At 40.7% G+C, this 26,473-nt stretch overlaps 1 protein-coding gene across 7 annotated transcripts in view; it reads right to left on the reverse strand.

Annotated features, from left to right (window-relative positions):
* The window catches only part of FAM135A (family with sequence similarity 135 member A), a 98,796-nt gene that overhangs the window by 46,760 nt on the left and 25,563 nt on the right, over nucleotides 1-26,473 (reverse strand). For 6 of the 7 annotated variants that reach the window (XM_074154160.1, XM_074154161.1, XM_074154167.1 and 3 more), the window contains 4 exons: nucleotides 6,623-6,702; nucleotides 1,891-2,030; nucleotides 1,712-1,782; nucleotides 1,208-1,381 (listed from right to left, as the gene is read on the reverse strand). In XM_074154160.1, coding sequence (XP_074010261.1) covers nucleotides 1,208-1,381; nucleotides 1,712-1,782; nucleotides 1,891-2,030; nucleotides 6,623-6,702 — 465 coding nt within the window. The remainder of the gene's footprint in view (nucleotides 1-1,207; nucleotides 1,382-1,711; nucleotides 1,783-1,890; nucleotides 2,031-6,622; nucleotides 6,703-26,473) is intronic. The other variant, XM_074154165.1, reaches the window with a different exon arrangement.

The raw sequence follows: 26,473 nt of genomic DNA on the forward strand, positions 1-26,473 counted from the left end.
CTGACAAAATTAGTTACAAAATCTGTTTTTCATTTTGTCACAATAAAGCGAAGTTTGATGCTACAGCTACAGGATGAACACAGGGAAAATGCTTCAATTTCACTTGTGGTATGGTGTGACAATTTACCCTTTACATGCATGCTGCTACTTTAAGTGCTTTATTTTTCAGATGAGGTCCTCAACAACAATACTAGCTTAAGATAATTCCCACCTCCTCACTATTTTTTCCTCTCCCAAATAATGCTGCGTCATGCTTTCAGATATGCACGACGCACACCTAAACACATCACCAAAACAATCCAACTTGGACGGGATAAAAAGCCGGTTGAATCTTCCAAACCAGCACAGTCCTGCTGCACAGAACAGCTGTCTAACGTACACAGAGACATAGCTTTCCATGATGTGAAGACAAGGACAAGCAGTGGGAATACCTTATGCTAAAGATTTGGACATTTATGGCATGGTCTGAATTTGAATATGAAGAAACCTGGGTGAAGTAGCATGGAGTTATTTGAAGACCAGGAAAGAAGGGAAAGATAAATATGCTAAAGAAAAAAGCTGTGTAAAGAACACTTCATATGTGTGACTTTCCGTATGGCCCTTCTTCACACTTACTTTTGAGAAAGAGAAGCAAGAGAAACAGAGGTTGCAAACAGTGACACAGGTCAACGAAATAAAAAAGCTTCAGTAAAAATTAGGCAAAAGCTTTTTTAAATAGAAAATAAAATTCTCCAGTTCCATTTACTTTAGAAAATGGTAAACACATCACTTGCAGACACCATTTCAGTTACACTAGTAACTGAAACTGTGAAGATAGCTAACAGAAGACACCCTATTTGTATTAATAGCACCAGTTTCAGTCACTATCTAGAGTGAGCAGCAGATCTTCCCGATTAAGAAAATATATATTTATACATATAAATATTTATACATGTATAAATACAGATATTTAAAGATTCCTCTTCTGTGGTTTTAGGTATTATCTCTCTTCTACACTACATACTCTTGTTTCTAACAAAAAACACAAAATTTGTTCCAGCTAACTTTGAAAACTAACTTTGAAAAAGTTTCTCAGCCATCTGGGCCTGAGTTCCAAAATCATCATAAAGAAAACTATGCTGGCCATAAATTCAACTCCTTCCTAAGTATTCTATTTTCATAACATTTCCATCTCAATATTTATTTGCATTTAGTAACAAGAGATTACCTTATCAATGGCTGATGCAGAGCAACCAAAGAAGCATGGACTATAACCGATATGACAGAGAGGTGGAAGTAATCAAACATAACATTGACGTAATGATGAAGGCCCCGGTGTAAGTTAAAGTGCAACTTTAAAGTTCGGCTACTAATTGGCTGTAGTGTGCTCAGGTCATCTGGTCTAAAAAGAAATTAAAACAAAACAATAAACAATTAAAATGATCATATTTAAAGTGCAAGTTATTAATAACTGACGCAGATAGCCATTTAGCATAGGTCTATACTTTGGAATGCAATGACACCTCCCACAGGAAAAAAAAAAATATGAAAAAAAAATCAGAATGAGACAAACTAGTTACGAAATCTTAACAGACTTCCACATTGGATTTCTTTTTAAGCCTCATATATGCCTAATATGAATGCACTTCGTCTATACACAGTACAGATTTAATCAGTTTAAGAAGTTAAAATATATTGTTGCTTCAATAAAATCTTCTATATTTAAACTTACGAACAGTCTGTATCCGTGAAGTGTAGATCTAATGTTAGCAGAAAATTCATTTCATTAAGAGATTCCTCAATCTAAAAAGAAATTTTAGAAGCATGAAATCTTTTCAGGTCCCTTATTTCCACTAATCCAAATTGTACATAATGAACACTTAATTATCTGAATATAGAATGGCAGATTACCTTCCTCTCATCTAACAGCATTTTTATTTTGAAAATCATCACGTCATTCACAGAAACTTCCTCATTTTTGTAAAGAATCTGAAATGTTTTACTGCAAACTATATTATCATGGACTGAAGCAGGAAAGGCAAGATCTGCACCTGAAAAGAGAAACAAGTATTAATTGGCCTAGAATCTGGAAACCCCAGAGTACCTCATAAGCGGAACTATCATTCTTATCAGTTTCATGAGCACTATTAAAACAGTAACATCAACATCACCAGTTTCCATCTCAGTCGGCAACTGCTGGAGTTTGAAGAAGTGCATTTTGTTTCAAAGAAATACTGTATCAATATTTTTAATATAACTTGCTTTTAATGTAGGTTCTGGACTGAAGAATTTTTGCTTTGCTCCAAATTGGAGTAAGACATTCCAGGCATTAAGAACTCTAACAAAAATCCTTGAAACCTGTCTTGTTTCATCCAGCATTCACGTTGATTTGCAAGGTTTAAACATACTGAAAATTCTTGATTACCTACAGATGAGGCAAAGAGGTTAAATGACATATACCACTCCACTGAATTAATGAAGAACAGAGCTGGTTTGTTCTCTCCTTCCAGATCTTTGCAAACTACCCTGGTCAGAGCAGTTCCAAGTGTATCACCTGAACCTTGTATTTCTCATTCAATATGGCACTTCTGCTTTCAGTCCAAGAGACTGAAACTGACTGCGGCTCATCAAAGAGAGTTCAGAAAAGTGCGATAAATGGTTGGGGAATCCTTTGCCAAAAAAAGTTAAAAGACTTGTAGAAGAAATGAGAATGGGAATGGTTTAAAACACTTATTGAGGAAGTACTTAGCATAACAGCAAGGGGTTATCACATGGGAAATATCATGATGGGCCCTATCCCATGAAACAACACATAAAAGAAGATGGAACTCGGAATAACAGAAGTAACAGAAATACTGACACTTTCTTATCATTCCTCTACAAGCAGGCTCAATAACATTAACCTCTTCAAGAACACAAAGTCTCAGAAATTGTGTAAACAGAGGTGCAAAACGTTTTTTCAAATTCTTTTGATTCTTCTTAATAAATTACTTCAAAGGAATCTGTAAAAGAAAAAGAAACCTGCGAAGTTTGTGCTTTACAGATTTGGGGTCTAGAGGCCTCTGATAGAAAAGCACTGCATCTGGCAAACATTCCCACTCTATCTTCTTCATAACCTTTTAGTTCAATTTCCCTTCAGAAAATAGAAACAACCTGACACTGGGTTTTGCTGAAGTGCTTTCGTACATATCATCAATTTAGGTGTCCTGGACAAAATGCTAACAAAGGCTGAATCATTAAAGAGTAATTCCCCTATACATAATGCCGCTTTCAGCTTATATCCATCTGTGTCATCTGTCACAGGTAAGGGCAGAGTGGCTATGGTTTCACATGACACATAATCTGCTATAACAGCACAGCATCATCAAAAGGGATCTCCCACTCCAGCCTGACACAAAAGAAGTAACGGAGACACGTGGCTGAGGTCCCACTTCCTATGCAGCATCCAGCGCTGAGTTACAGCCCTCAGTCCTGCAGACTTCAGTGTGACTTGAAATGGCACTCTCAGAAGTGAGAGAGAGGGGCCGAAGAGGAAAAGCTGACGCCAGGGACAGCCTGAGCCACATCTACGTGGGGAGCAAAGTCTCACGAATGTGAAGTCAACAATGCAGAACTACTATTTTTTAAGTCAACTATGCACTGACTGTCCAAGACTATTATTAGGCTTCTACACACACAAAAGGCCACCTCAGCTACGGAGCAAAAAAAATAGTGGGGAATTAATTTATTCTTGCATCATAATAATGGATACTCATTCCGAACTTGCTTTTTTTTCGCTTTTTTTTTTTTCCTGAAACCAGCCATAAGTTTCTTATAGAAGGAAGAATTCAGAACAGCCTCAAATCTGAAACAACCTCATACAGGCTAGGATTACATAAGTTTTTCCTTTAACTTTCTAGAGCATGAATACATCTCCCCTCAAATTACAATAATGCCAGGAGACCTTCACAAGGCTACAGCTAAAGCATGATCATATCCACAAGAAGGACAACCTAACACCCTTCCATTGACCAGTTTGTACCCTTCTTTCCACTTTGTTGTAGCACAAACATTATCAATAACTACCTGATAAACCACACTGAAATTGATCTAAAAAAGGACCCCTGTTTTGGGGTTTGGAGGGCTTTGGTTTTTTTGTGAAACAGCTGCTTATCAGCTGTGTGAGTTCTCCAGTTGAGTTCCCAGGCCAAGCCAGACTCATGTCAACACAGCACAGCACAAGAAGAAGGTGAGAAGGAGCAGCCAGGGGGAATCATGGGTTGATTTTTTTTTTTTTGATAGCACTGCTGATCTAAACTCAGTTCAAATTGTAGTCTTAATGTTTACATCCTTTATGCCTAATAATGAGAGACACAGGAGCTAACATGTATGTCACAACTTACTTAGAAGATTGCAGGTTTCTGAAAAAGTAACTGAAGACCATTCTAAAATAGACCATGAAATAGAAAACCTTTATTTTCAGTGATATTAAGTGACACTATTAAAAAAGTATTGCTTACTAAAGGATCAGTTTAGCAGAGCTAAATTCCCTAAACCACACTAAACTTTGCCTTTAAAGTGGAGTAATCTTGGTTCATAAGACTTATTTATTTCACACAAATCCAAGAAATATTCAGGAAGCATGACTAAAATTCAGTAGCTACATTGTTGCTCTACACAAGAGTTACTTTTAAAATAGCCTGAAAAATTCAGGTTTCAGTAATCTCATATCACATTTTCTCAGACTGGAGTAGGTTTTTCTTCCTCACAATTCCGAGAATTCCACCCGACATTTGAAAACTTAATTCATTTTTTTGCTTTTCACATTTAACAGCATGCTGAGGTGTGGGCTTCACAGAATTAGGAGAGCACTAACAGGTTTCTCCAGGTTCAGTTTGCCTGAACAAAGAAGCCAAAAGTGAGTACCAGGTTTAAAAAAAAAAAAAAAAAAAAAAAAAAAGAAAAAAAGATGAGGGAGTGGGTAATTCTGTTCAAGAGATTAAATCAATTTTCAACTTTGCCACCATAGAGCAAGAGAGCAAGTTTGAAAACAGCAAGACTGGATCCTTTCAGAGTCTTCTTTTCAGAAAAAAATGGGCTTAGCAATCTATGTAAGAGTCTGTATCTGAAGTTCTTCACCACTTTGAGGTATCTACTTAAATGAGGTCTGCCCTTGGTCATCTAAGCTCATGGCTTAGATGGGTATACTCTCCGCTGGGTTAAAAACTGGCTGGAGGCTGGGCCCAGAGAGTGGTGGTGAATGGAGTGAAGTCCAGTTGGTGACCGGTCACGAGCAGTGTCCCACAGGGCTCGGTACTGGGGCCGGTTCTCTTCAACATCTTTATCAATGATCTGGACGAGGGGATCGAATGCACCCTCAGCAAATTTGCAGATGACACCAAGTTGGGTGGGAGTGTTGATCTGCTGGAGGGTAGAGAGGCTTTGCAGAGGGATCTAGACAGGCTGGATGGATGGGCTGAGACCAACGGGATGAGGTTCAATAAGGCCAAGTGCCGGGTCCTGCACTTGGGTCACAACAACCCCAGGCAGCGCTACAGGCTTGGGGCAGAGTGGCTGGAGAGCTGCCTGGCAGAAAAGGACCTGGGGGTGTTGGTCGACTGTCGGCTGAACATGAGCCAGCAGTGTGCCCAGGTGGCCAAAAAGGCCAACAGCATCCTGGCCTGTATCAAGAACAGTGTGGTGAGTAGGACCCGAGAGGTGATCGTCCCCCTGTACTCGGCACTGGTGAGACCCCACCTCGAGTACTGCGTCCAGCTTTGGGCCCCCTACCACAGGAAAGACATTGAGCTGCTGGAGCAGGTCCAGAGAAGGGCAACAAAGCTGGTGAGGGGTCTGGAGCACAAGTCTTACGAGGAGAGGCTGAGGGAGCTGGGGTTGTTCAGTCTGGGGAAGAGGAGACTGAGGGGAGACCTTATCGCTCTCTACAACTACCTGAAAGGAGGCTGTAGAGAGGCGGGGGTCGGTCTCTTCTCCCAAGTTACAGATGATAGGACAAGGGGTAATGGCCTCAAGTTACGCCAGGGGAAGTTCAGGTTAGATATTAGGAAATATTTCTTTACTGAAAGGGTTATCAGGCATTGGAATGGGCTGCCCAGGGAGATGGTTGAGGCACCATCCCTGGAGGTATTCAAGAGAGGAGTTGACATGGTGCTCAGGGATATGGATTAGTGTTGGGTGGTGTGGTGGTGTGTGTGTGGGTTGTGTGTGGTGTGTTGTGTGTGTGTTTTGTTTTTTTTTTTGTTGTTTTTTTTTTTTTTTTCATTGGTTGGACTAGATGATCTTAAAGGGTCCCTTCCAACCTAGGTGATTCTGTGATTCTGTGATCTTAGTCTGAATCATGGAGAAGACTGAGCAGATCAGTGTTAAAAAAAAGAAGACACTACTATAAAGGAATCACCATGTTTTGCTACCAGCAAAGGGGATTAACAGAGGAAAAACAGTGACCCAAATTCTGTAATCAACTTTTAAGTCTCATTGCTAAGAACAAGCCAGTTTTTCAGCAGGTCACCATGAAACATCTTATATTTTTATGGTGTTAATAACAAAATTAAAACCACTTTTATATTAGTTTTAACAATGTAGGAAAAAAAACCACATGCCATTAATTAGCAAGGCTTCACTTACTAAAAGTTTTTGCACTTACCAGTTGCATGTAACAAGCTAGCTTCTAATTTGTGTGGAATTCTTGGAGGAATTTTCATAGATGCACGAATCTGGTAAAAGCTAAAGCAAAAGACAGTGATTTGCAACACGTGGTACAGTACATCTCAGCTACCATATACAGATAGGTACAATGACAAAGGCAGGAACGGAGAGTGGGAAGGAGGAACAGGGCAAGGAAGTCTACAAAGCTTAAAACCATCTTATTTTGACTCTGCATCATGTTGGGTTTCTTTCCTTAATCATTAACCAGCAGCAGGCAAACACGTTAATAAAAGAAGGAAGACTCAACACAGAGCTAGTCTTTCCATGCCCCACAGTGTTGAGGCAAATATTTGCAGAGCTACTTGGTAAACTATGCTGGAGAACTGACATGAATGAAAAATCAGGATTGTTGGTTACACTACAACCATCTCAGAAGGATCTACCATGTAGCACATCTACAGGACTGCTATAGTCAGTTCTGATGCCGAAGGAGCTATTTGTGAAACTGCAACATGCCCCCACACCAGGATCCCCAGAAAACACACTGCTTACCAGGCAGTCTCTATATTGCTTGCACCAGATATTAAAAAGTGCAAATAAATGGTTACACTAGGCAAAATATGACAGTACTTGCAGTGCTAAAACATAGTATTATTGCCTTTATGCTATCAAAGGCAGGAACTGCAGGCTTGAAGTCCAAAATTTAAAAAAACCCACAACACAAAAGTCTTTGTTTTCTGGGTCTCTGCCCATACCTTTAAACAGTTTTTAATCCTATTCAGCTCCATACTGTTTCCAACTTTGATTTTCATCTATGAAATCCCTAATTGTCACCCATACTGATTTTATGGAAGTCTTTACATGACACAAGCACTCCTAAATACACTTGGATGACGCATTCTCTCCATCTCATCCCATTTCAGATCATTTATTTTTGTCTAAAGGGGTTAGCTTCAGCTCCTCAGTGAGCTGATGTGACCTACAGCCCCACAAACTCTAACACCAATGAAAGGAGGGAGCAAGAACATTCACAAGTAGAGAGCAGGGAGACATCTTTTTAGGCAGAAGCCCTTATGAGTATGCAATTTACCCTTCATATTCCACTCACGGTGTATGCCCACTCAGTATTATGGCTCATTTTCATCATCCCCACTATCCAAATGCAAACTATTGTGTTCTGATTTTAGCTTCTGACACTTCAACTATAGCTGACCAGCTGACCATGCAGCACTTTGCTAGCAACTGACGCAACTGTGTATTAGCCTAAAAATCAACCAATGAAAAATTCTTAATTTAATCTTTCCACAAATTTAAAGGTCAATTTTAGCCTGGTCAAACCTGCATGTCAAATAATACTTTATGACAGCAGGTGCTTAATGAATGAGTGATATTGCTAGAGATAAAAGATGACAGCAAAATGATCCTTACCTTTTAAAAATAAAATAAAACCACCAATTGAAAACTAATAATTATATATATATTTTTTTAGGTCAAATATGATTCCATATATACCTCTTAACTGATTAATAAACAGTAAATGAATTCATTTTGTATTGGATTAAAAAAAAAAAAACATAAAATTAACGGTCATCTTCTCCAAGAGTGTAAGGGACTGAGGAGATTAAGAGAGTGCTCTCAACATTAACCCAGGAGAATGCAATCTAGTACACTGATGTATGCTTTCTCTCTGGGTCAGATGTGACTTCCATCATTCAATTAGTTACTCATTCCACCTATACTGAGGACACATGACACATGATAATGTATAAAAGCCTCAGCAAGGAGATACTTTCCACCAGCCTCAGTTTCAGAGTGTCATTTCTGGATGCACTGCAAACATTTCTCAAGAGCCCGACACTCTAACACTACAAGCTGCAGCTTCCACGATCCAAATGACTAACTTGTCATCACAGAGCATACTACTTGTTACTTCAGCTATTAAGAAAAGAATGCAGTATCGTTGGTATGGTTTATATTAAATATTTTGTTTCAGTAGTTTAGAGACATGCCAGGTATTTTCCTTCATCTCACCCTAACCTTCTACCAAACTGGGTCGCTTTACTAGACTTCAAAATATCCAAAATATGCATCATTCTCAGTCCATGTTCAGAACTACACGACAGCTCTACAGAGCATAAATTTAACTAAGGCTTTTCATTGAATTAAGACTGTAACAAGGTAAAATAAAAGGCAAAATAAAAACTGTGCATCGAACAGAAAAAAGGTGCAATGTGATACTTCTATTACTTAATGCAGTAAGACTCGTTTGCACTAAAGATGCTATTAAGTGACTGTTGCAAGCTGGGCGCCAAAGAAAGCAATCAATAGATTTGTTCGTGCTTAGAATGTAATTTCTGAAACCAAAAGGCTGTTAGCACATCTTTCCTTTTCCTACTATTACTAGCTAGCAATTAATCAAAAGCAGATTATTTACCTTTTATTCAGTAAGCCCTTTACCTGCTCGATATATTTTAATTTGGGCTAATGGGGAGAGTGTATTGTTTGAGACAGGTGGCTTTGATTTTCATCAGGTTTATACTTTAAGCTGTTTATAACATAAAATGTTCACCTGTTAATCTGAGTAATAAAATCCTGTGGGACTTCAGCTCAGGGCAAATATGTAAACATTAATTCAAAATATTGTGGCTAGATGTTTGGAACAATTATTTAACTGCATCAAGATATTTAAGTAAGAAAAACAACGTGCTACGCAGTGTTTACCCAAATTATTGACTACCATTCATCTTTAAATGCTGTATATATTAAGGATATATCTGCAAATGAAGAGCTATGATACTGAAACGGGGTACTTCATTCACAAAGGAATTACATTTTTAATATATAAAATAAGGAAATGCTTTCTAAGATAGACATTACTCATTTGACAGCAAATTTTAAGAGATTAAAAAAACAAAAAAAAAGCATCGAGCCTCGTCACTCCAAACCTCATCTTCCATCCACTTCAACTCATTAATAAATTTGTGTTGCAATGCTTCTTTTTCCACTTAAAAAAAAAATCACAAACAAAACAAACCCAAGTCACTTCCAACTATTTCTCAGCTGTACCATAAACACTGCTTAGCTCTCACACACACAACAACCAGCCCATAAACCTAATCTGTTCTATTGTATCTGCCTGGGACTCCACATCACTCCACATCAAGAACTTGTTACTCACCTATCACATTCAATTATCCCAAATATCCTTAAAACACTCTTTAAATAAGATCTGAATATAATCAAGTCTCCATTATCTTATGTAATGAGAGAATGAAGGTACCCTGGGTAGTGGAAAATCCCAGACAGTAACAATGCTACAGAACATGCCAGCAAATGTGCCCAAATAGGTGAAGTAGCTTGGGTCTCCCAATGCTTTCAAACCCCAGCCCAATATCTTCCAAGAGGAGGCATGTGCAGACTTAGGCAGGCAGTTGCAGGCTTAGTACTACAACTTTTCAGAGGGTGTAGCAGTTTGGGTCCATCGGTGTGTCCATACTAAAATGCCTCCTGAAGCCCTGAGGAATAGAGAACACGGTCCAAACCTTTCAGTGGCATGACCTGTGCTAAAGCAAAGTCAGTGAGATTCACACGCCCAACCTCAGCACAGTACATTTTCTCAGCAGTCCCAGGAACACAGCAGAGGATACTTGAACTGACCCTGCACCAGTTTGGCTCCTTCTCAACTCCTCGCTCTGATGGCAGCCTGGAAAAATGCCTTATTGATAATAAAGATGGGCTCTATGTTAATTTCAAGATTTATGTAAAACTGTTTTCCAGAGCAGAAATATTAAAAAAACAAAATAGTTAAAGCTTTGCAATTCACTTTAATATTCCAGAAAAGTGCTGAGGTTCCTAAAGCCTAGAATAATAGCAATTTTTGGTGAAGATTTTTGAAGAGTAATTTGAAAAAAATCTGTGTTCCAACCTGTCCCTTAATTTCTCTTTTGACTGCAATAAATTATGAAAACATCATTTTCAGATCATTAAAGGTTGCAAGTTTCAGACAACAAAGAAGTCAGAAATGTTTTGATGAAGATGCTTTAAAGCTACTGTCCCTGTTTTGAAGAATCAATGGTATTCAGAAAGGTGGTACACTGTAAGAATACACATTAATCACCCATGAAAACAGCATCATCCATGACTATAAGGACCTTTTCCTATCTTTTGATCCAATAGCTGAAGCAGGATAGCTGAGTATTTCACTAAATAGAGAATAAAACAACTGAAATACCACCAAGAACTATGATTTACAATAGGATGAACAAAACGCACTAAAAAACAGACCAGAAGCAAGAACCTGATATGCAATAGTTACTAGATTATCCTGATAAGATTATGCCACGATGCTTAGAACCATCACCTGATAATTCAGCAAGATGCACTTGCATCATCTTTTATGATACAACTACGGTTTGGCATTTTAAAAGACTAGGCCCCAACAGGCAGCTAATGAAGCAGTGTCTTAATGTGAGTCACTGCAATAGGGGCAGTGCAGGTAACAGATTTGGGATGAACAGCAGACTGACAGTTGGATCAAGGTCTGACACCACACAAAGAAAATATTTTGAGTGAGTCTTTATCACCATTTTGTCAAGACAATGAGCAGATTACAACTGCTTGACATTCATGTTGCTGGTAAGAGTGATTTGAAGGACAGTCTCCAGAAGGGAGACTGAACAAACTTGAGACTTAAGGATACTTAAGGATTGGAAGAGGTTGTCCAGATAAGCTGTGGAATCTCCACCCATGGAGGCTTTAAAGACCTGAGGAGACAGAGCACCAAGCATCATGATTTGGATCGAGTGCTGACCCTTCTTTCAGCATAAACTAGATATGGGCTATCTATCACAGGGCTTTAAACTAGATATGAGGGGGGAGGGAGGGATAACTGGGCCTGTTAGGACTAAACTCAAGGGAAACACGCCAGGGCTCGAGGGATGGTGGACTAGCAAGGACTCTTACTCTACCAATTCATTTCAGAGAAGTGATAGACACCTAGAAATCATGGAAACACCTGAGAAGGGCCTGGTAGGAAAAGGGGCCCACACTCACAAAAAGATGTTGAAACCATTAGATCGTCTGAAGTGCATCTATAGCAATGCATGCAGTATGAACAACAAACAGGGGGAGCTTGAAGCCATGATGCACCAGGAAAACTATGACATAGTGGCTATCACAGAAACGTGGTGGGATGCCTCAAATGACTGGAGTGCCACAATCAAAGGCTACAAGCTCTTCAGGAGGGATAGACAGGAAAGGAGAGGTGGCGGAGTGGCTGTGTATGTTAGTGAATGCTATGAGAGCTCAGAAATTAAGTGTAGTGATAACAGGGTCGAGAGTGTTTGGATTAGGATAAGGGCAAATAAAGGTGATATTGCTGTGGGAGTCTGCTATAGACCTCCCAACCAAAGCAGTGAGGTGGATGAAGCCTTCTATAAGCAACTGGGAGAAATATCTCAGTCATTTGCCACTGTTCTTGTGGGGGACTTTAACATCCCTGATATCTGCTGGGAATACAACACGGCAGACAGGGAACAATCCAGGAGGTTCCTGGAATGTGTGGAGGATAACTTCCTCATGCAGCTGGTAAGTGAGCCGACCAGGGAAAGTGCCCTCCTAGACCTGCTCCTTGTGAACAGGGAAGAACTTGTGGGGGAAGTAAAGGTTGGAGGCCGTCTAGGGCACAGTGATCATGAGATGATTGAGTTCTCTATCCTTGGAGAAACAAGGAGAAGGGTTACCAAAACTGCCACCTTAGACTTCCAGAGGGCAAACTTTGACCTGTTCAGAAGACTGCTAGACAAAATCCCTTGGGAGGATGCCCTTAAGGATACGGGAGTCCAGGAAGGATGGACATACTTCAAGAAAGAAGTCTTAAAAGCACAGGATCAGGCTGTCCCCGTGTGCCGAAAAACAAGTAGGCGGGGTAGAAGGCAAGCCTGGCTAAATAGGGATCTCTTGCTGGATCTCAAAAACAAAAGGAGAGTCTACAACCTTTGGAAGAGGGGGCAGGCCTCTCACGAAAACTATAAAGAGGTAGTGAAGCTGTGCAGGGAGAAAATTAGGAGAGCCAAAGCGCAGCTAGAGCTCAACCTAGCTGCAGCTGTTAAGGATAATAAAAAATGTTTCAACAAATTCATTAACAGCAAAAGGAGGATTAGGGAAAATCTCCCTCCTTTATTGGATGCAGAGGGAAACATAGTCACCAAGGATGAGGAAAAGGCTGAGGTGCTCAATGCCTACTTTGCGTCAGTCTTTAGCAGTGGAACTAGCTGTTCCCTGGACACCCAGCCTCATGAGCTAGGAGACAGGGAGGGGAAGCAGAACGAGGGCATCACAATTAAAGGGGAAGAGATCAGTGACCTGCTACGCCGTTTGGATGCACACAAGTCTATGGGACCGGATGGGTTACACCCAAGAGTGCTGAAAGAGTTGGCAGACGTGCTCGCCAAACCGCTTTCCATCATTTACAGGAAGTCATGCCTAACTGGGGAGGTCCCAATGGACTGGAGGGTGGCAAATGTAACACCCATCTACAAGAAAGGCAAAAAGGAGGATCCAGGAAACTATAGACCTGTCAGTCTAACCTCGATACCAGGGAAGGTCATGGTCATCTTGAGTGCCATCAAAACCCACATAATGGGCAACCAAGAGATCAGGCCTAGTCAGCATGGGTTTATGAAAGGCAGGTCCTGCCAGACGAACCTGATCTCCTTCTATGACAACATAACCAGATTATTGGACGAGGGAAAGGCTGTTGATATTGTATACCTGGACTTTCGAAAAGCATTCAATACTGTCCCCCATACAATTCTTGTGGAAAAACTGGCTTCACACGGCCTGGATGAGCATACGATCCGCTGGGTCAAGCAATGGCTGACTGGAAGGTCCCAAAGGGTGGTGCTCAACAGATTTAAATCCAGCTGGTGGCCGGTCACAAGTGGTGTGCCTCAGGGGTCAGTGCTAGGACCATTTCAGTTTAATGTCTTTATTGATGATCTCGACAAGGACATAGGGTGTATCATCAGCAAGTTCGCAGATGACACCAAGCTAAGCAGGAGTGTTGATTCCCAGGAGGATAGGGAAGCTCTACAGAGAGACCTAGATAGATTGGATCATTGGGCCAAAATCAATGGCATGAGTTTCAACAAGGGCAAGTGCCAGGTTCTGCACTTGGGCCACAACAACCCCGTGCATTGCTACAGGCTTGGGGAAGTGTGGCTGGAAAGCTGCCTGGAAGAAAGAGACCTGGGGGTTCTAATTGACAAGCGGCTGAATATGAGCCGGCAGTGTGCCCAGGTGGCCAAGAAAGCCAACGGCATCCTGGCTTGTATTAGAAATAGCGTGACCAGCAGAAGTAGGGAGGTGATTGTGCCCCTGTACTCAGCACTGGTGAGGCCACACCTGGAGTATTGTGTCCAGTTTTGGGCACCTCAATCCAAGAGAGATATCGAGGCGCTGGAGCGAGTGCAGAGGAGGGCAACGAAGCTGGTGAAGGGCCTGGAAAACAAATCCTATGAAGAGCGGTTGAAGGAGCTAGGACTGTTTAGTATGAGGAAGAGGAGGCTGAGGGGAGACCTTATCACTCTCTACAACTACTTGAAAGGACATTGTAGAGAGGTTGGTGCTGGTCTCTTCGCACAGGTAACTAATGACAGAACAAGAGGGAATGGCTTCAAGCTCCAGCAGGGTAGGTTTAGACTGAACATTAGGAAAGAATTTTTCACAGAAAGAGTGGTCGGGCATTGGAATAGGCTGCCCAGGGAGGTGGTTGAGTCACCATCCCTGGATGTGTTTAAGAGCCGTTTAGATGTGGTGTTGGGGGATATGATATAGGGAAGAACTTTGTAGTGTAGGGTAGATGGTTGGACTCGATGATCCCAAGGGTCTCTTCCAACCTGGATGATTCTACGATTCTAGGATTCTATAAGGCTGGACTGTATGACATGCTACTGTCCCTTCCACCTGAATCAGCCTATGCCCCAGAGGTTAAAGGAAACCTATAAAACAGGGGTCAGCAATTTACAACATGGTGACTAAAAGGCAACACAGCAAGAAGTGCATATAGTTGGGAGCTGGAGAGACATCTGTGAATAGAGCATATTCCAGCTCCTGGCTTGCCCAAGTCTGAACTCAGGAAGACATTCCTGCATGTACACAGGCAAGATACTTCTCAACAGCTGATTTGCTTGCTTCTCTGAAAGGCAGCATCTTCCAGTTCCTATAAATTTCCAATATCATAAACTTGAGAAAAAAAAAGACAATCTACAACACTACCTCTGAAAATACCTCTCCTCCTCTAAATGCTTCCAGCATTTACCTTTACTTATCTTGGCCGCAGACATGAGGCTAAGGGTGAACACCATGTCCCTTGATCTGGTTGCACTGCTTAAAAGCTTCATCTTGAAACAGTTCCATGTCCATCCCCCAAGAGGTACCTTCGCATTTGCTTCACAATATGAATTAGCGTAAGTATTTGAGATGCTCACTGAGACAGCACAAACAAGCAAAGCCAAAGTCACTGATGGAGAACTTATAAATATCCAGGAGACTTCTGCCAACTCCAGTCTATGCAATCTTTCTTCAGTTAATAAATGCATGTACTTGCTGATGTCCATTTATCTCATTTCGTCCTCAGTGCAATAATATGTAAATCCATAACCACGGTATTAAAAGGTTCAAGGATATCTGGAGCTTAGTGTCCTTACTACAGACCTTGTAGGAAAAGGTCTTCTAAAAAAGTTAGTTAGAATTACTGCTCTCCTGTAGGCAGAGGAGACCTCTACTGTCCATCCTGTATGAAGGATCCTATCTTTTCCAACAATCTGCATTAACATCTTGAAGATTCAAAATCTGATGTATCAGAAAAACCTATCAATTTTCCTCTGTGGGACAGCATTTTTTTTTTCACTGGGATCATCATTTAGATGGGCATAAGCAAGTTTTTTTTCATCACACTTCTTGAAAATCATCATTTATAATCTGAGCAAGAAGTAGGTTTAGTAATAACTGGAACATCTCATGCTACAAACAAAAAAGGAAATGTAGGAAGTAATGGTTATTTGACTTTTTAATGCTCTCACACGGAACCACAGGCAGTAATGTGTGCAAATACAGTCATAAAGGACAGCCATTATTAAAAAAAGAACTCATGCATAAAAGAAAGTGTATGTGCTTTTACAGAGATAGCAGCATGAGCATTTACTTGAAAAAACACTTTGCCAGCTGAAGTACATTCCAAAGGAAACATGTCCTGAAAAAGCTTCATAATACAATTCATCACTGAGGTGAAACTTTTTGCAGTTCTTCTTGCCAGGCAGAGGAAAGGCAGAAGCGCACAGAGCAGAGTCCCACCTTTCCTCTTCCATGAATCCCAGTGCCCTCATCGCACACTTAAATGCATTCAGTCACATTAACTAGAGCAAGCACTGAACACTGTGGGCTGCAAAATTCACATGCACATTGGGTCACCTGCAGGGCAGCTTCTAAATTTATCAGTTTACCAAAAAGAGGAACAGCTGTGACCCTGCATATGCAAAACCTCAGGAGAGCCCTTGGGATCTAGTGAATGCAAGGTCCCTCTGAAAACACTCTCCACTGCAGACCACCACTAAGACTTCTCTCTCTCCTTTTTCCAAGGTGAAAGAACAGTGGCTCAGGCAAGTGTGCTTCATTTGGCACGCGGGGAAACAGAGCCGGGGATGCAGCACTGCTTCGTAAATATGGAATATGGCACTGAAATGAGGAACTGTGAGAAGAATGGAGAGAGAAGCGAATCTCCTGAGGAACAGGTAGCTCTGGAGGCAGTGATGCCATTGTAATGGCTGCGTCAGACTGACCCTGGCAGAGCTGTGTCTTCTGCAGACCTTCTACACATCACACTTCTTCCCACAGAAGCAAACCTGCACCAAAAGGCACTCCTGCTGTGGTGAAGAGGTTGAGTCAGCAAAACACTGAAAGAATTCAACAAGAGAGAACTTTTACTTCTGTCTGACATCCCTTTGTCATACAAGCTAAGCACCTTGCTACTGCAGAGACCCTACATTACTAATTCTTCCATGGAGTTATAAAAATCCATCTTAAAAGCAGTAAAGATACCTAGCACACAACCAGTCACAAGCCTACACTGACAAATGCCAGCATACATGCATTTTTCAAGGCAATCTGAGATCTGAGTATGCTTCTGATGTTTAAAGCATTTCAAATGATCTTGGAACACAAATACTCTATTTTAAATATTACCACAAATTAGTCAGAATTATTTGGTAACCTCATTCTGCAAAAAGGCACACAAATAAGGGGCAAAGAGGACAATCAGAAAGTGAGTAAAATAAGGTGTAAGGGAACAGAAACAAGAGAATATAAAACCACACAGAATAAAGCACAGGTAATGAAATGCTGATTCTTGAAGTAACAAATGTAAAAAAGAGAAGTCATTAGACTTGTTCTTTATTTTTCCCCATCAGGAGAAATGAACAGTCATCTATAAAAAATTAATCCTACCAAACCCACCTGGGGCCCACAGACTACCAAATGGCCACCAAACCTGTTACAGGGCTTAGCTGGACAGGAAATTATTTAACACATGGATAGAACACACAAAAAGATTCTTATCTTGCAATCACTTTATAGTAAGTAATGGACCAATATGGTATTACCAATATGGACCAATATGATATCACACTCTGCTATAATTGTGGGGTTTATCTCACGTAACAAATTCTAATTCAGATACTTGAGCAGCAGGAAAATTAACGTGCCCAAAAGACACTGTTTAAAATCTTTTATCAATCCCTTCTATGAAAAATCCAGGTATTTCCCAGCTAGCTAACATATTTTTATTAAGATAAACAAAGGGCAAACTCACAGGAAATAAATAAAAGCTTTCTATTTATTTGAAAGCAAGTTTTCTTGAAAGTGAATTATTTCTAAAAAGTACCTGACATCTGTAGCACACATTACTTCTGACAATTACAGATACATATCTAAAGATATATACAAATAAAACAGTTATTAGAACAAAAGTTTGATGAGAATTACTTGGGAGACTAATACCTCAAATAAGTTACAGCAGCTTGTTATGAAACAGGATTAAGTACGTAAGACAGGAGAGAGGGGAAAGTAAATGCAGCTCAAGATTTTGCCTTATTACTGCAAAAGCCTTTTCTCCATGTTCTTACCACAGGCACACTCGGGCAGAATTCCTGTAGTGGCTAAGAATGCTTATTTAAAAACTTGAAAGGGGAATACTATCAAATAAGTAGTGCTTTTTTTAAGAGCCATATAAATATATAATACTAGATTAGCTCTTATTTAATCAATGTGTATGTCTATGTTTATAATTTTAGTTCCTCTTTTATTTCCTGTTATTACTGAAGGGAACAAGAAAGAAATCATACTAGATTACCCGGCATCTTTAAATTGTAACAGCTCTGTGAAGCTCATCTTCACGGCACGTGACTTCCCGTACTCCCTTGTATGACAACTTTCTAGCTCTAGCTTGAAAGTTGTTTGATTTTGCATTTGACTTTTTGATTCAGTGTACTTGCCTCACAAATGACACATCAAAAGTGTTTAACCACTGAGTGGCTTGAATGTCTTGGTTTTCTGGGCACAAAAGTATGGGATGTAGTTTTCCTGGTAACCAGAGTCACAATTTTTCAAAGTTCCACCACTTGCAAATAGGCAGCACTTTTTGCTCAGACACACCATAACAAGTTAATTTTGAAATCAAGGCTTAGCAAATACAACAGATGGGAGACCAGAAGACAAGTCTTACAACTCATTTCCCAGCATTTACTGGTCTCTCAAATTTTTCAAATTTTGTAGATGTGCAATTCTGTTCTTCTCATCTGTCAGTAATCAAGTTGTATTGGGTTTGTGTGGCAAAGCTGTGGTAGCTGGGGGAGAGGGGGTACAGAGGTGGCTTCTGTGAGAAGCTGCTAGAAGCTTCCTCCATGTCTGACAGAGCCAATGCCACCTGGTTCCAAGACAGACCTGCTGCTGGCCAAGGCTGAACCCGTCAGCAACAGTGGTAGCACCTCTGTGATAACATATTTAAGAAGGGGGGAAAAACTCTGCAACAGCAACTGCAGCCAGAGGAGCGAGACTATGTGAGAGAAACAACTCTGCAGACACCAAGTTCAGTGAAGAAGGAGGGCGAGGAGGTGCTCCAGGTGCCAGAAATTCCCCTGCAGCTCATGGTGAAGACCATGGTGATGCAGGCTATTCCCCTGCAACCCACGGAGGAGATATCCACCAGTGGATCAGATATCCACCTGCAGCCCATGGAGGACCCCATGCCGGAGCAGGTGGATGCACACGAAGGAGGCTGTGACCCCGTGGGAAGCTTGCACTGGAGCAGGCTCCTGGCAGGACCTGTGGCCCCATGGAGAGAGGAGCCCATGCTGGAGCAGGTTTGCTGGCAAGACTTGTGACCCCATGGGAGACCCGTGCTGGAGAACCCTGTTCCTGAAGGACTGCACCCCATGGAAGGGACATGCACTAGAGAAGTTCTTGAAGAATGGTAGCCTGTGGGAAGGACTCACGTTGGAGAAGTTTGTGGGGGACTGTCTCCCATAGGAGGGACCCAACGTTGGAGCAGGGGAAGATGTGAGGAGTCAGAAGCGGCAGAGACAGCATGTGATGAACTGCCCACAGTTCCCATTTCCCATCCCTCTGCACTGCTGGGAGGGAGGAGGTAGAGAAAATGGGGAGTGAAGTTGAGCTTGGGAAGAAGGGAGGGTTGGTGGTTTTAAGATTTTATTTTATTTCTCATTACCCTACTCTGATGTGATTGGAATAAATTAAATTAATTTCCTCAAATTGAGTCTGTTTTGCCGGTGACAGTAATTGGTGAGTAACCTCCCTGTCCTTATCTCAACCCATGAGCCTTTTGTTGTATTTTCTCTCCCCTGTCCAGCTGAGGAGGGGAGTGACCAAGTGGCTTTGGGGGGCACCTGGCATCCAGCCAGGGGCAACCCACCACACAGGTATACAAGCCTTACAGTTCACTTTGCAGCCTATTTTAATGAAAGGCAATCTCTGTATTAATAGCAAATATTTCATACATTCAACCAGAGATGGAAATTCAGGTACCACAAAGAAAACTGTTGCAAAAAACCGTGACAAAAAAGCCCATGTGAACTGGTATGTCTTATGTAAGATACATCAAATGAAGGTCATCTTCATATTTTCCCCTGTAGAAAGCTACGTCACTCAAGGAAGTCACATTAGCTCCTCTAGTTGAATTTTGTAAATTCAATCACTATAGTTTCAAATATAACATACTGCTCTGAGATGTTATTAGGACATTAAGAAAGAAAAATAGTCCTTCAGAATCAGAAGCATCTATCTTTTCTCCTTCAAGCAAGGCGCAGTTTCATGAATTAAGTCAGCTTAAGACAGCACTGCCACCAGTAGGAGCAATTTGCACTTCAAAACCCCCTTTTACGTGTTTTTGCCCCTCCTTGAACATGTTTTGATGTTCCAGCCGCCATATGGTAAATCAGATCAACATGCTCATCCACCTGGAAAGTGAAAATAAGAATCCAGCAGGGGCTGTTACTGAAGGCAGGACCACACAGCCAGAGGAGAAAGCGGGACGTGACATGGGGTTAGGTCAGGTTCAGCTACTGGTGGGACTCCACACTCAGAAATAATGTGAAATTGTACTGCCACATCCTGTAAATTGTTTTTTTTCCTTAGTTTCAGGAGTTTCAACTCTAGAAAGACTGAGAGAAGCGGACCTGCTCACTGTTTACTGTATTTATGCATTCATTATTAACATAATTCTTAAGGAATAATCTCGGATAATATTACCAGAACAATATTAGAAGCAATCTATGAAAAGTTAGCAGCAGAAGTCAAGATCTGTTTCTCTAAATTCCAAAATTCACATACTTATTAAGATGATCCTAAAAGCTCATGAATGTCAAAAAGCAAGGTGAGTACTCAAGATTTGAAAGTAAGAAATTCCCAAACACTCCACTTCTTACCCCTTCATGAAAATGAAAAAATTGTCGTTCTTGAATAGACTTTTTATTTTTACCACGGTAGATCCACCTCCTACAGCAAAAACATCTCCAGTCTCCTAACACCTACCCCAACTAGTATATGGCAGCAAATATACCCTTAGAAGAACAAAGTTAAAAATCCAAACTCACAAAAGAGTTAATCTTCCAATACCAGCTTAAATAAACTAAACAAATTACATGAGCACAAACAGACTAAGCAGCCAAACCCCTTTTTCTCCTGCCAGGTTCCACAAGCTGGATACCCCGAAGACACACAATGCCTACTGAACCTGTTCAACAAGTCAAAAACATTAAACAAGCAAATAAAACAAGCAAAACATATTTTGCTAAACTCTACATTTTGTCAAAGGCTTCTATTTTCAGAAAACTATAATGAGCATTGCAGAAAACTTCAGATGGTATCCAAAATAATTTGAAATAAATTGTATGTAGGAATGTATTTAGGAAGGGTAGAAAACAAAGATTGCTGAAGGGAAGGTATGCAAAAAGACTACACAATGAAAATTGAGAAGGGCAGAACAACGTAACAGGGAAAAGGTAACAAGTGCATAGAAGAAGCACTAAACATAGTAATAGGATTGAAGTACAGAGATGATCACCACGGTGATGCTATGATTTACTGTACATGTACACTGAGGAGCGTCAATCTTTCCATGTGCATGGGTATCTGAATCCTTGTGTTCCTCCTACGAGGCTGACCTCCCGCCACTGCTCCCTGTAAGCTGGGATCTGCAAAACCCACTGAAGAAGAATCCAGGTACTCCTCAGACAGTTGGAAGCTGGGTGTCTCTGCTGCTCCAGATGTCAGCAAATTCGTTTTTCTATCATCTCTTCCTTCCTCCTTTCAGAACTGATCTATGGAAAGGGACTTGGCATTCTGGGAGTGATTAGGGCCCTTTCCCCAGCAGATATCAGGGGTGGGTCCCTCTGTGCTCTGCAGTTGTCCAAGTCCTTCTCTTTGCCGTTCATGCAAGCTGGCATCTGGGAAAATCCTGCCCTTTCTCATAATAAGGAAATACCAAGAATGATGCCTTGAAAATGAGACTATACTTCTACAATAAAGGGATTTTTCCAAGAAATCAAGTTTAAGGAGTTCTGTTTTCCCCTTTTCCTCTGCCCTATCCTCCCAGACACTCACTCTTGACCCTCTGCTGCAATATATTGCCCCCCTCAATTACACCAACGCACTACTTGCGGAGCAATGCTGCAAACTGGACTAATTCAGCAGCTCAACTTACAGCAGGCTGCTGCAGCAGCTCAGCCAGCACAACCCATAGGGCAGTGCACTGCAGTGGCACCAAGCAGCCAACAGCAAGGAAGGCAGAAACTGCAAACTGGCATTGCCAGGCAAGCCCTGTATCTCTATATGAAAGCTTAGGGAAATTAGAATTGACATACCTGATGCCTGTCATAATTCTGCATCCTACAGTCAGGAATGCCAGTGGAGACGAATGCAGAAGTTCAAACAGAGATTTTGTTTCAAAACATACTAATCTCCAGGCTGTTCTTGCTCAGATCATACTGAAATAGTGGCCCCTCCTGTCCAAGAGATGTAGTCCTAGCACAGAGGTTGAAACTGCTACAGACGTTTCTCTCAGGATGCAGTCCAGCATTACAGTCAGACCAGCCCAAAAGCTAGATGCTGACAGAAGCAGGGATCCCATTCCTCCTGCGTATTTTCTCGTCCTTCTGCACTAGCAGTGACAGTTATGTGATCCTGCAGGAGGTGATCCAGAGAGATAAAACTGACAAAACCAAAATCATATTCTGGGTTTTTATTTTTCTGCTGGCTGACCACTTTGAGCTGACCCACCACAAGGGAGAAGAGAATTACTTCAGTTACACCAGAAGCATCAGAAGCAGGGCCACCCTGCTCAGGCAGCTGCTGTCCAACAGATCTCCCTACCTGTAACATCAACACCCTTAGCCCATTGCTATTGCCAGCTTCACCCACTCTCTGACTGCACTGCTGCCAAAAGCGAGCCTGCCTTATTGGCCACAGACCTGCACGACTGCAAGAGCAAACACCACAGGAAGTGACCGTGCATCTCGTAACTTTTGGCAGACACATGCAGTTGTACTGGCTCAAGCCAACTACAAATCCGTAGATGAGATCACTGTTTCACAACAGATGCAAGTTCATGGTGCTACCAGTTGACCGTGCTGGGTGTACTTTCACACCCTCTGACTCCACCAAAACCAGTGCGCTCAGGCAGTCAGTTACACAACCATCCACATCAAAGAAACTGGTACAGGTGGAAAAAACACCTTCCCCCCACCCCAGTCTGGTTACCTCCAATAGCCTGAAAGTTACTTCTGGTGTTAAAAGACACATGAAAATACACAATGAGTAGCAGCAGACATCTTGATCATTTAGTGTATGGTATTCACTATCTTTTTGGAGAAACAAGAAACATTTTTAAAGTAATTTTAAAACTTTGTGGAGAAATAAATGGAGCTATTTATGGACAAGCATGAACATGACGCTCCAGACTGGAGTGCCTCTAACCCTTTGGAAGTGTTTTGAGCTTCCTTTTCAACTGCCAACACAAGTAAGAAACTGGGAAAAGGGGAATGAGTGAAGAGGGATGAAATAAGGTAAAAATAAATAAAAAAAAATCTGAGCAGCTACTTTATATGGAATATAGTCATTATTGGAGGTTTAAGGACTGAAAGAGGAAGATATATTGGAGAGAGCACCTGATTGAAGAGGAGGCAGCAAGTGTGAGTTTGGTGGTGGGACTGATTCAGGTTCCATATTCAGATAAAGCTATATGCTCTCTGAAGTACATGATGATCCATTAAACCGCTGGTTGTGATTAAAGATACAGGTATACATAAAGGTATGATTAGATGTATGTGCGCCAGAGGAGACACAAAAAGACACCCGACCAGGAATTTCTGTTGAATCACAAGGCAGTCAAGAATTTGGAACACAGACTGAGCATCTTTCTCTCTCCCTTTCTTCAGATAGCTATGGATGGCAAACTACCTTAAAGAACTAATATAATGACCTTTCTGCTGTAACTATTATATGTATTAACCAAGCACACATGAATAGGGCAGAACACTCAGGAATCGTTTTTCTCTGGTTTATACCAGAGGGACAGATCTGAACTGTAAGCCTATGCAGAAGCTACACACTTCTGCACAAAAGAGTACTAACCCATGAAAGAGTCTTAAAACTAGCAATTTTAATGAATAAACATGTATTTAATGCAAGGTAAAACTGCTACTACTGTCACATGCCATTCCAGAATACTAAACTGAGTAAAACTCAGATCTAGAAAGAGAAGTTATATATTCAAGAAACCATTATTCTGATGTCTTCAACTAACACCTACTCCCATTCTACCTTCTCACTATACAGAGAAGATAGCTATATTGTTCTACAGGTTAAAAAAATGGGCCTTCTCCAGAGAAAATCTCTTTATGCTCAGTACTGTCTTGCACTGTCATTTGCTCCCTCACTCAACTAAACTCACTGATCATGTTTCTGCTGACAGTCTTCATGGCGAGGCATGCTGATATATAATCTTTACTTCGCAACGTGAAATTATACCTGGTCTTACATGATTCTTTGATCTCATAAAGAAAGGAGTTACATGGACACCCCAAATACAATCCTCAAAGGAGGACAAATGACATAAGCCATATCACAATTACATATAACCTTGCCATTACACAAAATAGCTGCACCAGGGCTGTCAGGCTCCAGCAAGACAGTAAGATGGTAAAAGTACACATCTGAGCTTTTATTGTTTTGTTTTTAAAAAATGGAATTTTGCCAAATTCAATGCCTGGATTCAATGGGGGGGGGAGATGTAGGAAAAAAAATCAACACTTAAAATGTACCTCCAGGACAACTACAATTACCAACTGTTAGCTATGTCTCTATGCATAATGACTGAAGAAATAGCATCTGTACCATCATTTTCACACCCCAGAATACGTATCTAAAACAGGTAGTTTCAGGATCTGATTTAGTTTCTTAAGATGGAGGCTAGTCTTCTAGGAATTAAGAGAAAGGTGGGGGCAGGGAGGATTCTCTAGGCTTCAGAGCAGAAGCCAAATTTACAGGTTCTAGGTCATCCCTAGAAAAGCTATCCTGTGTGGCTATAAGTCTCCTAAAATAGGTACAGTACTCAAATATCTGAAGATAAGCAGTACAACCTCCCCAGGTCTTCAGTTCCACTCAAATAGCTACAGCAGAGTATACTTCAAAAGCCTTAATTTCTCAGCTAACTCGAAGCAGTGCTCAATTTCCCACTTACTATTCTCAACAAATACAAGGCTTTTTATTTCAAAAGACAAGACTCTGAAGTACCATCATATAGCACTTCAAATTATTACTCTCTTTGGGACCAGACCATGTCATTGGTCTCTCAGACATCCTGCATTAGAAGGTCTAGAGGGATATTTGATGATCTTAACTTTTAACTTCTGAAGCAATACCAACTTAATATATGACCTTCCCACCGCTCATTCACAGTCATACCCATTCGTGTCTCAGAGCAAGCAGAACCTCTGTGTGTGCATCCACTCTTGAATTAGAATAAAAAACTGATCCCCTTTAAAAAAATAAAAATAAACCCAAAAGTATTTGCAATGTTTTTCCTAGACAAACTATTCCCTTGAGCTTACAGTCTGGCCCTCCAAATCTTAAACCTATGTTACTGCTATTTGCATTATTGTAAAACTATGAGCTGAAGAACTGAGCTCATCTTGCAACTATTAAGACGAATTTGACAGCTTTCTTCTCCCTTTGTAAAGGCCACATTACATTAAGGAAAAATCATAGTACAATACTTCAGAAGATAAGCTACATGTCAGAAGACAATTCACAACAATTATTTCCAGAAAGCTCTGTCATACTGAAACGTGATTTGAAAGTAAAAGTATGACTGGGCTGTATGAATTAAAATTCACCTGAGCATGAATGGTCCTTGTCCCTTAAGTGTTTGTTATTTGATCATATTCTAACAACACAAAACATTAGCAGAGGCTATATCTTTATTTAAGGACAAAACCTCTTCACTCCTGATGTAGCCAGGAGAAAGAAAAGCAGTCCTTCTAAAAGTGTACTCTTCAAACTTTATTTTCCTGTTAATAAATGTAGACAGCTCACTGGATCCAAAAAAAACCAAACAACTTTTCATATATTGCATTATTTCTTATGAAATTACTGTGCAATCATAGTAAGATTCATTATCATACTCTGATTCAGTGTGTTTTCTTTTATGCTACATTACACAACTACACACACAGAAGCATAAAATGTCAGTGCTGCTCAGACACATCAGCATCTATACATGGCAAAAACAAATCTACGGAACAGAAGAATATATAAGGCTAAATATCCAGTAGTCTCTGAAGCTTAAATTCCTTTGACTTTCAATAGGACTTAGGTTCAGAAGCAACTTAATGCTACTGAAATCCTAGCAATAACCTAATATCACATATGATACACCTCTAAAGATGTGTTTTATGTTAGAATCTGCTAAAGTCGCTTCTGTGGAAGGTATTTAATATTCTTCTTGCATCTGTTAACCTGTACTTATAAAGCAAAAACACTTTTCAAAGTGTGGGACACTTACATTATTAACGTAAAGTCTTGAGGTGCTTTAGCAAGAAACTTTTAACCCAAAACCAAAATCAAATAACAAATAACTACACACACTGAGCACAAATGTAAACCTGTAGCTATAATAAAGACTACTGTTAATACTTTATTTTACTTGCACTGTTCATAGTCTACTTGGGTTAGCAACAAATTTACATTTAGCTGAAATAACCCTTACCAAGTTTTGTTT

This window comes from Numenius arquata, chromosome 9 (genome assembly GCF_964106895.1).
Source record: "Numenius arquata chromosome 9, bNumArq3.hap1.1, whole genome shotgun sequence".
NCBI classification, from domain to species: Eukaryota; Metazoa; Chordata; class Aves; order Charadriiformes; family Scolopacidae; genus Numenius; species Numenius arquata.